Here is a 12,517-nt window from a genome sequence, read left to right on the forward strand (position 1 = left end):
AGCTGGGTGGCGGGCTCCCCCAAAAACCAAAAGAGCAAAACAACATACATTTCCCCATCTTTATCTTGACCCCGTTTTTCATAGAATCCCTCTTCCCTCTCTTCTGACTGGACTCTAGGAGCTCATCCCAGTGCTTAGCTGTGGATCTCTGCATCTGATCAGCACTTCCTACTAGAATAACAGGAATTAAAAATATCCTGTAAGGGCCATGAGATGGTGGGCAAAGGTACTCTCTACCAAGTCTAACAGCCTGAGTTGGATCCCAGAGACCCACATGGTGGAATCAACTCCTGTAGGTTGTCCTCTTACCTCCACACATCTGTTGTGGTATGTGTGCATGCACACAAAATAAATAAATGCAATAAATTATACCATAAATGGTCATCTGCTAACCTAATCACTTATGACTTTTATTTATTTACTTAGGTTTTTTGAGAGAAGGTTTTGCTGTGTAGCTCTGTAGACCAAGCTGGCCTCGAACTCACAGTGATCGCCTGCCTCTGTCTTCTGATTATTGGGATTAAAGGTGTATACCACCATCCTTGGCAAAACCCTTTGCATATTGAGACAGAATCCTCCTGTGCAGTTCAGGCTGACCTCAAACTTAGGAGTCTTCTGCTTCAGCCTCTCAAACTCTGGAATTACACATTTGTACCATTATGCCTGATTTAAGATAACTTTAAAAAAAGCCAGGTGGTGGTGGCACACGCCTTTAATCCCAGCATTTAGGAGGCAGAGGCAGGTGAATCTCCTGAGTTTGAGGCCAGTCTGGTCTACAGAATAAGTTGTAGGACAGCTGGGGCTACACGGAGAAACCCTGTCTTGAACCCCACCTCAAAAATATTTTAGATTTATTTATTTTATGTGTCTGAATCTTTTGCCTGCTTGTGTATGTATATGTACCAGGTACATGCTTGGTGCTCTGGAGGTCAGAGGGGAGCATTAGATCTAGTAGAACTGGAGGTGTTGGGAATTGAACTTAAGTCCTCTGTAAGAACAAAAGGTGTAAGAACAGAAGGTGGGCTTCCTTCTTCCCAGAATTCTCCTGTTCTCATTGACCCGCCTCTACTTCCTGTCTGGTTGTTCTGCCTATACTTACTGCCTGGCTACTGGCCAATCAGCGTTTATTTAAAATATAATTGACAGAATACAGACCATGGTCCCATACCAAATGAGCTCTTCTGTTTTTCCAAGAGGACCTGTGTTCAGTTCCCAGCACCCAGGTGGTGGCTCACAACTGGCTTACACTGAGCCATATCTTCAACCCTTACGATAACTTTTAAAAACAAGGCCTAAGTGAACTGGGAGACTTAGAGTCAATGGTAGAGCATATGTTTAGCCTAGGAAGCTTGTGAGTTCAATTGTACAACCTGAATATATACTACACTATTTAAAACAGGGTATTTTTAGAACCATTAAAAGTGACAGTTGTAGGCCAGATGGAGTAGTAAATCCCTGTAATTGCAGCACTTAAGAGGCTGAGTGGGGTATACCTTAAGTTCAAAGCCAGCCTGAGCCTGTATAGCTGGCCTCTGTTAAAAAACAAAAGAGACAGTTGTAAAAAATGAGTATTGTCAGGGTTTCTGTGTATTTTTGTCCTGCCTGGTTCCTGCAGTTGTTAAGTCCCAAAGAAATCCACAGAGGTCTACATTAGTTATAAACTGATTGGCCCATTAGCTCAAGCTTCTTGTTAATTCTTATAACTTATATTAGCCCATTCTTGTGTATGTTAGCCACATGGCTCAGTATCTTTTTCAGTGAGGCAGTCATATCTTGCTTCTTCTGTGGCTGGGCAAGGACTGCAGAGGAATGGGCTTCCTTCTTCCCAGAATTCTCCTGTTCTCATTGACCTGCCTCTACTTCCTGTCTGGTTGTTCTGCCTATACTTACTGCCTGGCTACTGGGCAATCAGCGTTTATTTAAAATATAATTGACAGAATACAGACCATGGTCCCATACCAAATGAGCTCTTCTGTTTTTCCAAGAGGACCTGTGTTCAGTTCCCAGCACCCAGGTGGTGGCTCACAACTGTCTGTAATATCAGTTCCAGGGGATCTGACAGCCAGGCTGGCACCAAGTAGGCATGTTGCACACAGACACATATACAGACAAAACACCCATCATACACATTAAGGAAAAGCTGTAAAGATTGAGTAAACTTGGAAAATGTATTTGCTATTCTGTAAGAGAAGAACAATTTTTTCAATATTTGGTTTTCTTTCATTTTGAATATTCAGATTTTGCCTTTCAAGTGTGTGCGTGCGTGCGTGCGTGCGTGTGTGTGTGTGTGTGTGTGTGTGTGTGTGTGTGTGTAGGGCAGAGACTAACTTCTGATGTTGTTCCCTCCTTTCTTCCTTTCTTTTTCTCTTTATCCCCTTCTCCCTCCCCCCTTCCTCCTCCCTCTTCAGAATATCTTTGTTACATAGCCCTGACTGCCCTGGAACTCACCATGCAGACCAGGTTGGCCTTTAACGCACAGAGATCCACTTGCCTTAGCCTCCAAAGTGCTGGGATTAAAGGCGTGCACCATCACTCTTGACTCTAGTGTTATTTCCTGAGAGCAATCTACTTTGATTTTTAGTGATGGCACATACTCTCTTATTTTTGCTATTTACCAGGATTCACTGGGATCTGGGGCTGGTCGATTTGGGTAGTTATTCTGATCTGCGAATCCAACTGATCTGCCTGTCTCTGCCTTCTCAGGGCTGGGATTGCCCGTTTTTTTTTTTTTTTTTTTTTAGATTTGTTTATTTGTTTGTTTATTTATTTTTGGTTTTTCGAGACAGGGTTTCTCTGCAGCTTTAGAGCCTGTCCTGGAGCTCTTGTAGACCAGGCTGGTCTTGAACTCACAGAGATCCGCCTGCCTCTGCCTCCCGAGTGCTGGGATTAAAGGCGTGCGCCACCACCGCCCGGCTAGATTTGTTTATTTAATTATGTTTATTTGTATTTGTTTGCCTATGTGTGAGTGTCTGGAGGCCAAGAAAAGGTCACCAAATCTTCTGGAAGCTATAGCCTCCTGACCATGGGTGCTAGGGGTTGAACTCAGATCCTGTAAGATCCCTTACTCTGTAAGAGTAGTATGATCTCTTAGCCGCTGACCCCTCTCTCTCTCTCTCTCTCTCTCTCTCTCTCTCTCTCTCTCTCTCTCTCTAATGCTGGGGATCAAATTCAGGTGCTCATGCTTGCATGACAAGCAGTTTACTGACTGAACCATCTTTTCAGCCCCAAGGAAAAGGACATCATGCCAACCAGTCTTCATGGTTTTGTCAGTCCCTGTGGTCAGTTGGTTGACAAGTGTTGTAATGCGTCTTTTTTTTTTTTAAAGATTTATTTATTATGTATACAACATTCTGCCTCCATGTATGCCCACCCGCCAGAAGAGGGCGCCAGATCTCATTACAGATGGTTGTGAGCCACCATGTGGTTGCTGGGAATTGAACTCAGGCCCCTTGGAAGAGCAGGCGGTGCTCTTAACCACTGAGCCATCTCTCCAGCCCGTAATGCGTCTTTTATATTCAAATATTTGACAGATGTGAAAGTCAATAAAACATACCATGCAAATTAATCATTATAAGTGTTTGATGTTCACCAGAGATTAATAATAAGGCAGTAGGAATACATATAATTTCTGTTTTAAAAATGTTACCTTTCAAATAAAAAGAAAATGGTAGTTACTGCACTTAAGTGATAGACTTTAATTCTGAGTTCTGAAGCAGGAGGGTAACAAACAAAAGACCAAATTCCATATAGCTTTGGAAATTGTTTCCTGAGAGATCAGGCTTGACCAGGCAGGTTAGTGTCCTTGTGCCTAGAGAACTAGGTCACTGCTTGTGAGTCAATGTGAATAGGATTATCTCCTGTAATCTTAGGAGTACCTGTAGTAGATTTGGTCCTATAGTAAGGTTAGAGAAACGCAGGTGCTAAAGTTAGATTTATTTTTTGAATTATAGGCACATAGTCTCTCTCTCTCTCTCTCTCTTTGCCTTTGTTTGTGAGGAGCCTGGGGAAATGGGTTCTGCCTGGGTCTGTCTTTAACTGAATTGAGGGTTTTCATATCAGCTGTAGTCTTGAAGAACCTCAGTGTTTTGTAATGATTGTTATTTTCCCATCATCTCTGCTTTTTTTTTTTTTTTAAAATAAACAGTAGTGTGGATGAGGAGGAGTAAGCAGAGACAGCTTGCTTGTTTCCCAACTGCTCAGCCCCAAATAATTACACAGAAACTATACTAATTGTAACACTGCTTGACCTATTAGCTCAGGTTTCTTATTAACTAACTCTTACATCTTAAATTAACCAATTTCTTTTAATCTGTGTATTGGCATGAGGCTGTGGCTTACTGGTAAGGATCTGGTGTCTGTCTCCTACAGCACCTACATGGCATCTCCATGACTCTGCCTCCCCCCCCCTCTCTCTATCACTTCCAGCCTGGTTATATTCTGCCCTGCTATAGGCTGAAGTAGCTTCTCTATTAACCAATGGTAATAAAACATATTCATAGCATCAATGAGGGATTTTGTGTTAGAATCCTTAGTAGCTTTGATTTTGAAAACAATTTTAATTTTAAATTAGCTTCATAGATAGTAAATTTGTTTAATATGTTGTTTATAACATTGAGGTTGAGACATATACTTTATTTTGTTTATCAATACATTCTACTTTATCTTTCTATTCATTTGTTTGTTTAGTTTTGAAGCAAGGTCTAGTCTTGAACTTACAATGTACCTGAGGCTGCCTTTGAACTCTTGGTCCTCCTGCCTCTATCTCTCAGCTGCAGGAATTACCAATATGTGCTACCATGCTTGGCTCTGACTGTATTCTTATTTAACTATAATATATTTAATGGATTTTGTTTGTTAGTTTGTTTTTGAGACAGTCTTATTTAGCCAAGGCTGGACTTATATTTGCTATGTAGTTGAGGATGACCTTTAACTTCTGATTTTATTGCCTTCATCCCTCAAGTACTGGGATTAGAACCATGCACCACCATGTCCAGTTTATTTGTTGTTTTTAAAAATGTTGATACCAGGGCCTGGAGGGATGACTTAGAGGTTAAGAGCATTGACCAGTGTTCCAGAGATCCTGAGTTCAAGTCCCAGCAACTACATGGTGGCTCACAACCATCTATAATGAGATCTGATGCTCTCTTCTTGCATGCAGGTATACATGCAGACAGAACACTATATACATAATAAATAAATAAATCCTTTTAAAAAATGTTGAAGCCAGACCTGGTGGTACATGACTTTAATCCCAGCATTTGGAAGGTAGAGGCAGGCAGATCTCTATGAAATCAAGACCAGCCTGGTTTGTAGAGCAAGTTCCATACCAACCAGGGCTCCATAGTGAGATCTATCTTAACCTACCCCCCAAATAATAACAACAACAACAAAAAATAGACAAACAAAACCAAAAAACCCCAAGAGAAATGACAATGAAAATCTTATGTTGAAAGTAATATGGACCTATTTTTATACATGAACAGCATATTTTGTTTTTTGAAAACAAAATAGTATAGGTCTTATAGTGTAGGTTGACCTGAAACTTACTATTTAACTCAAAGATTGTCCTTTGCTCTTGCTCTTACTCTTGCTCTTACTGCCCTCACCTCCCAAATGCTGGGATTAAAGCATGTGCTGCCCCATCTAGATCTAATGTTAGGGTTCAAGAGCTAAAACTATGAGTCAGATGGAGTGGCACACACCTTTAATCTCAGCTCTCAGGAGGCAGAGGCAGGTAGATCTCTGAATTCAAGGCCAAACTGGTCTATATAGCGAGTTCTAGGACAACCAGGGCTACATAGTGAGATCCTGTCTTGAAAAACAAACAAAACCAAAACCCAAAAAACCAAATGGTGATAGCCTCACATCTGAGTGGACATAATCTCTTTGTATGACCCTGACGGGCCTAGAACTCAGATATCTGATTGCCTTTACCTCTCCAGTGCTGGGATCAAAGGTTTGCACCACTGAGCCAGCAAATTTTTTTTTCTTTATGAGACAAGGTCTTACATAATTTAGGGTTTGACATTGTGGGCCTTCTATCTTATCCTCCCAAGTGCCAGGATTACAGTATACACACTGTTGGGTCAATTTTCCTGCTGTGTCTGATTTCTCTCTTCTCAGTCTCCTGCCTTAAAAGCTTAGTTTTCAGGGATGATTATTAGACATAATAATCTACCACACCTATTTATTATAATGAGATAATTTCCATTCCATGTAATGTTACTTTAATTCTCTCCCTTTCTTTTTAAGAAAGGAGCTTTTTAAAATTTTATGTGTTCAAGTGTTCTGCTCACATGTATGTGTGTGCACCATGTGTGTCCTTGGTGCCCAAGGAGAGACCAGGAGAGCGGGTGGGATCTCCTGGAATGAAGTTACACAAGGTTGTGAGCCATCATGTGGGGGCTGGGAACTGAATCCAAGTCTTCTGCAATAGCAGCAAGTGATCTCATTTGATGAGCCATCTTTAGCCCCATTTTTGAAACAGGATTTTACTAAGTAGCTCTTTAATATTTAGAAGTCATTATATGACCTCCAACTTGCATAGATCCTTCTGTTTCTTCCTACCAAGCGATGGGATTATAGGCATTGACCAGTCCAATCAGCTAATTTTTAAAAATTTTAACTGTTTTAAATTTTGTTCGTAGTTTTCATTTATGCTGATTTTATTTGGTTTCATAGGTATTGATAGGACAATGATAAATATTAAAATAGATTAATTTTATTAAGCAGTTTTTTGTTTTTGTTTTTTGAGACAAGTTTTCTTTATGTAACCCTCACTTTGTAGACCAGGCTAGCCTAGATCTCAAAGATATACCTGCCTTTGCTTCCCCAGTGCTGCTGGGACTAAAGATGTGTGCCACTACTGTCTGGCTTTTATCAAACATTTAAAAAACTATATTTTTATTTATTTGGTGTGTGTGTATGTGCATGTCAAAGTGTGCATATGGAGATTAGGGAACAGTTTGGGGAATTGGTGTTCTCTTTTACCATTATGGATCCTGGGAATCAAACTCAAGTGGTCAGACATGGAAATAAGCACCTGTTCACTTAGCTGTCTCTTGAGTCCTGTTAGAGTTTTATGAGAGTCTTGTGTAGCTGAGGCTAACTTCGAACTTTTGTTCTTCCTGCCTCTGCTTTTTTAAAAAATTTAATTTATTTAAAAAAGAAACTATCTTTTCTCATTTTACATGCCAAATCCAGTTCCCACTCCCTCCCCTCCTCCCTCTCTCTCTCCCTCCCCCCCATTCCACCCCTTATCCACTCCTCAGAGAGGATAAGGCTTCCCCTGGGGAGTCAACGAAGTCTAGCACATTGTTTTGAGGCAGGACAAAGGCCCTCCCCACTATATCTAGGCTGAGCAAGGTATCCCTCCAGAGAGAATGGGTTCCAAAAAGTCAGAACAAGCAGTAGGGATAAATCCTGGTCTCACTGCCAGTGGCACCACAGTCTGCCCCAGTCACACAACTGTCACCCAGCACATTCAGTGGACCTAGTTTGGTCTTATGCTGGTTCCCTAAATGTCAGATCAGAGTTGATAGGCTCCCATTAGCTCAGGTAAGCTGATTCAGTGAGTATCCCAATCATGGTCTTGACCTCTTTGCTTGTATTCTCACTCTTCCCACTCTTCAACTGGACTTTGGGAGCTCATCAGCCCAGGGCTCTGCTGTGGATCTCTGCATCTGCTTCCATCAGTTGCTGGATGAAGGTTCTGTGGCAACATTTAGGATAGTCATCAGTCTGACTACAGAGCAAGACCAGTTCAGGCACCCTCTGTACTATTGCTTAGGGTCTTAGCTGGGGTCACCTTGTGGATTCCTGGGAATTTCTCTAGTGCCAGGTTTCTTGTTAGCTCCAGAATGGCTCCTTCAAACAAGATATCTATTTCCTTGTTCTCTGTCTTTGTCCTTCCCCCATCTCGACCACCCTGTTCCCTCAAGTTCTGTCCCCCTCCCCTTCTCCCCTTCTCCTTCCCTTCTGCCTTCCTTTCTCCCCCCACCCTCATGCCCCCAATTTTCTCAGGAGATCTTGTCTCTTTCCCCTTTCCAGAGGAATATATGTATATTTCTCTTAGGGTTCTCCTTGTTACTTAGTTTCTCTGGGGTCATGTACATACCATGTTCACCTTTCAGGGTCTGGATTACGTCACTCAGGATAGTTTTTTTTGTTCCACTCTTTTTTATGCGAATTTCAAGATGTCATTTTTTTTTCTGTTGAGTAGTACTCCCCATTGTGTAAATGTACCACATTTTCTTTATCCAGTCTTTGGTTTTGGGGCATCTAGGTTGTTTCCAGGTTCTGGCTATTGCAACTAATGCTGCTATGAACATAGTTGAACAAATGTCCTTGTATGTGGTTGAACATCCTGGGTATATGCCCAAGAGTGGTATTGCTTGGTCCTGAGGTAGGTTGACCGAGTTTTCTGAGAAACTGCCATACTGATTTCCAGAGTGGTTGTACAAGTTTGCATTCCCACCAGCAATGGAAGCATGTTCCCCTTACTCTGCATCCTCTCCAGCATAAGCTATCATTTGTGTTTTTGATCTTAGTCATTCTAACAGGTGTAAGATGGTATCTCAGAGTCATTTTGATTTGCATTTCCCTGATGGCAAAGGATGTTGAGCATTTCCTTAAGTGTCTCTCAGCCATTTGAGATTCTTCTGTTGAGAATTCTCTGTTTAGATCTGTACTCCATTTTTGGGTTATTTGGAATTTTGATGTCTAATTTCTTGAGTTCTTTATATATTTTGGAGATCAGTCCTCTGTCTGATGTAGGGTTGGTGAAAATCTTTTCCCATTCAGTAGGCTGCCTTTTTGTCTTATTGACTGTGTCCTTTGCTTTACAGAAGCTTCTCAGTTTCAGGAGGTCCCGTTTATTTATTGTTGCTCTTAGTGTCTGTGCTACTGGTGTTATATTGAGGAAGTGATTTCCTGTGCCCATGCATTGAACTGACTCTACTTTTTAAGTGCTAGGATTACAAGCAAGCACTAATAAGCCCAGCTGAAATGTATTCTCTCCCTCTCTCTCACTAAATCCCTCTCTCCCCTCTCTTTCTCTTAATTTTTAGAGACAGGGTTTCACCATGTAGCTCTGGAACTCATTATGCAGACCAGGTTGACTTAAACTCATCCACTAGCATCTGCCTTGCAAGTGTGGGATTAAAGGCGTGCTCTGCATGACCTGCTCTATTTTCTTAACATTTATGAAAAAGAATATTTGGGAAGAGGAGCTGGATTTATGTGAGACTACAGAAGGCATATTTTGGATCAATAAAAAGAAATAGATTTTAATAATAATAAGCACTGACTGAAAGAAATGGAGATTTGATGGCCTTGTGAGGTACTAAGTGACTCATCTCTTGGAAGTACTCAGTGAGGTAGATGCCAATTACTAGCTTTCATTTGTAATTCAGAAGGTAGAGAAAGGCAAATCAAACCTTACATATACTTTCTAGGCACTTTGCTACAACACCCCCCACCCCCACCCTGGCACTTATCCTTAATCTTTATGGAATGATTTTGCTGCTTTCTCACTCTGTAGACCAGGCTGGCCTTGAACGTGCAGCAGTTCTCCTGACTCAGGCTCCCGAGGGCTAGGATTCCAGACTTGAGCCATTAGTCAGCTGTAGCGGTTTCCTTGCATGTATAGTCCTTAGCTTTCCCCAGGAGCTTCGTGCACTGCTCTGGCTCTAGGATTCTCCCTCCTCCTCCTCCTCCTCCTCCTCCTCCTCCTCCTCCTCCTCCTCCTCCTCCTCCTCCTCCTCCTCCTCCTCCTCCTCCTCCTTTCTTTCTTTCTTTCTTTTTTTTTTTTTTAGAAGCAGTTCTGTGTGATTTTGGAAAGGAGCCCCTCTTGATATTTGCTTGTTCTCAGAAGTAACTTATCGCTCTTGTTTGAAAAGCTATCATCTATATTTCTCCAAATCTCTTGTTTTGTTGAGAATCAACTAGAAGGACTTTTCTTTTTTAGAATTTATTTCTTATCCTTTTTGTTTGGCTAAGGATATAATTCAGGGCCTCACACATTCAAGGTAAGTGCTTACTTCCAGCCTGATGATTGCTTTTTAAGTAAAGAACATTTATAACTTAAAACATTTTTAAAAAAGATTTATTTATTTATTTGTGTATGACAGCTCTATCGACTTTATGCCAGAAAAGGACATCAGATCCCACTATAGATGACTGTGAGCATCTATATTCCCATGTAGTTGCTAGGAATTAAACTCAGGACCTCTGGAAGAGCAGCTAGTGCTCTTAAACATTGAGGCATCTCTCTAGACCTATAACTTAAACTTTACAAAGACATCTAGCATAAAACTGATCCCCTACCATTTGGATTTCTCTACCACCTTGTTAGGAGGTGGGAATGGAGGTTTTTATTCCCTTTGGGTATGAGGTTGGGCTGAATACTTTTGAAAAGGTCTTTGATCAAATGTTCAGCTTCTTTTCCCAATAATTAGACTTAACTTCCTAATTTTGTCTCTTTTGTTTTCTTTCAGTTAAAAGAGCCAAATTCCAGGGTTCACCAGGTAAGTCTACTCCTCCATTATTGTTTCCTTTCATGCTTGCTGTGATATAAAGCAGTCTCTATCTCTTCCTACCCCCCCCCCGCCCCGTGTGTGTGTGTGTGTGTGTGTGTGTGTGTGTGTGTGTGTGTGTGTGTGTGTGTGTGTGTGTGCAGGACCCCAAGGAGGCCAGAAAAGAATGTAATATTCCCTGGAACTAGAATTATGGGGTGGTTGTAAACTGTCATGTGGGAGCTGGGATTTGAACCCAGGTGTTCTACAAGAGCAGCTACTGCTCTTAACTACTGAACCATCTCTGTCTGTGTTAAGAAAAATCCTCTCTGCCGGTGCACAGAAATCCAATCAGGCCAAATTAAACCAAATTAAAATGCCCATGTTTTAATAAATGCAGAACTCTCGGGTGACTGAGAGCATGGCAGGGGAGACAGAAAGCCAAGGAGCACGTGCAAAACCCAGGACCACGTGTTTCTACTTGGGCGCGCTCTATTTAAATACCCTGTGGGAGCGGTCCTGGCCCTCTCCCGGGGAGGGGTCAAGACGTGGCATGCTGGGATTAGCAGTTCAGACCAAGGCAACTCCCAGGCTAGGGGTCTGGGATGGATGGGGGTCGGGCTGGGGTGACGCTCGCTCCCAACTTAACTTCACAGTCTCCTTTAGTGCAAGCTTAAAAAAACAAAGCCAAAACCGTAGGCCAGCAGGATGGCTCAGGGACAAAGCCCTCTCTGTGAAAGTCTGATGACCTGAGTACATCTTTGGAGATTCCATTTTCTGCTTCTACCATGTATTTTCCAGAGAATGAAGACAGGTTGTTTCGGCTTCATATCAGGCACTTCTCCCTGTTGAGCCATCTGAAAAGCAATCTTAAAAAAGAATCATTAATTATAAACTGGACATAATGCCGTTTCTATAATCCTGTACTTGGGAGGCTGGTGCAGGAGGATTGTGTGTCCAGGTCAGCCTAGGCTATATAAAGAGACCTTGTCTCAGAAAACAACAATGATTTCATTTAGTTTACTACTTAAATTCATTGGTTTAATTCACTATGTTAATTTATGAAATTATTAATTCATTGCTGTAAAGCATTTAACTTTCTTTTCCTGTATTTTTATTCTTTTACCTGTGTTTATTAAGGAAAAGTTTACCCTTTTCTCTCTTTCCAACCCAATTATACTCCTCTAAAGCAATTACTTAGAAGTTTTTTGTTTACCTTTCCAGATCTTTTTTATATGTATTCTTGTAAACATAAATGAAGCATGATCCTAATTAATTAAACCCAGAATCAGATATCGGGGGTGAAAGCTGAAAGATCAGAGAAGCAGAGCAGCCAGCCACTAGAGACTTTTTATCTCTATGAAATCTCAGAATGAATGGGGGAGATCTTGTCTCTATGAATCGAATCTTCAGACTAAATGGCCCAAGATCTCTACTCGGCTTATATTCCTGCCTCCACCTCCCAAGTGCTGGGATCAAAGGTGTGAGCAACTACTGCCTGGCTCTATTTCTTTTAAAAACTGGTTCAATCTTGCATAGCCCAGAGTGGCTTTGAACTCCTGATCTTCCTGCTTCTTCCTTCCAAGCGCTAGGATTAAAGGTGTTTGCCACCATGGCCTGGCCTCTATGGTTAACTAGTGACTAGCTCTGCCCTCTGATCTCCAGGCAAGCTTTATTTGTCAGAACACAAAATATCACACAACATATAAATGGATCACACAACCATCTGTGTGAAACATGTTTAATTTTCTCAGTGATACATCATGAAAATCCTTTTACATTTGTGTATATCATTTTCTTTTTTCAAAATATTTATTATAGTGTTCTCCCTGCATGTACACCTGCTTGCCAGAAGAGGGCACTAGAGCTTATTACAGATGGCTGTGAGCCACCATGGGAATTGAACTCAGGACCTCTGGAAGAGCAGCCAGTGCGCCTAACCTCTGAGCCATCTCTCCAGCCCCCAGGCATTTTCTTTTAAAGTACTTTGTAGATTTTGTTGT

General features: G+C 41.5%; 1 protein-coding gene across 3 annotated transcripts in view; it reads left to right on the top strand.

Moving 5' to 3' along the window:
• Positions 1–12,517, top strand: part of Unc13b (unc-13 homolog B) — a 200,813-nt gene that overhangs the window by 32,157 nt on the left and 156,139 nt on the right. For all 3 annotated transcript variants that reach the window (XM_038347211.2, XM_038347208.2, XM_038347212.2), the window contains exon 2: positions 10,497–10,526. In XM_038347211.2, the coding sequence (XP_038203139.1) occupies positions 10,497–10,526 (30 nt within the window). The remainder of the gene's footprint in view (positions 1–10,496; positions 10,527–12,517) is intronic.

The sequence above is a fragment of the Arvicola amphibius genome, chromosome 11 (genome assembly GCF_903992535.2).
Source record: "Arvicola amphibius chromosome 11, mArvAmp1.2, whole genome shotgun sequence".
In the NCBI taxonomy this organism is placed as follows: Eukaryota; Metazoa; Chordata; class Mammalia; order Rodentia; family Cricetidae; genus Arvicola; species Arvicola amphibius.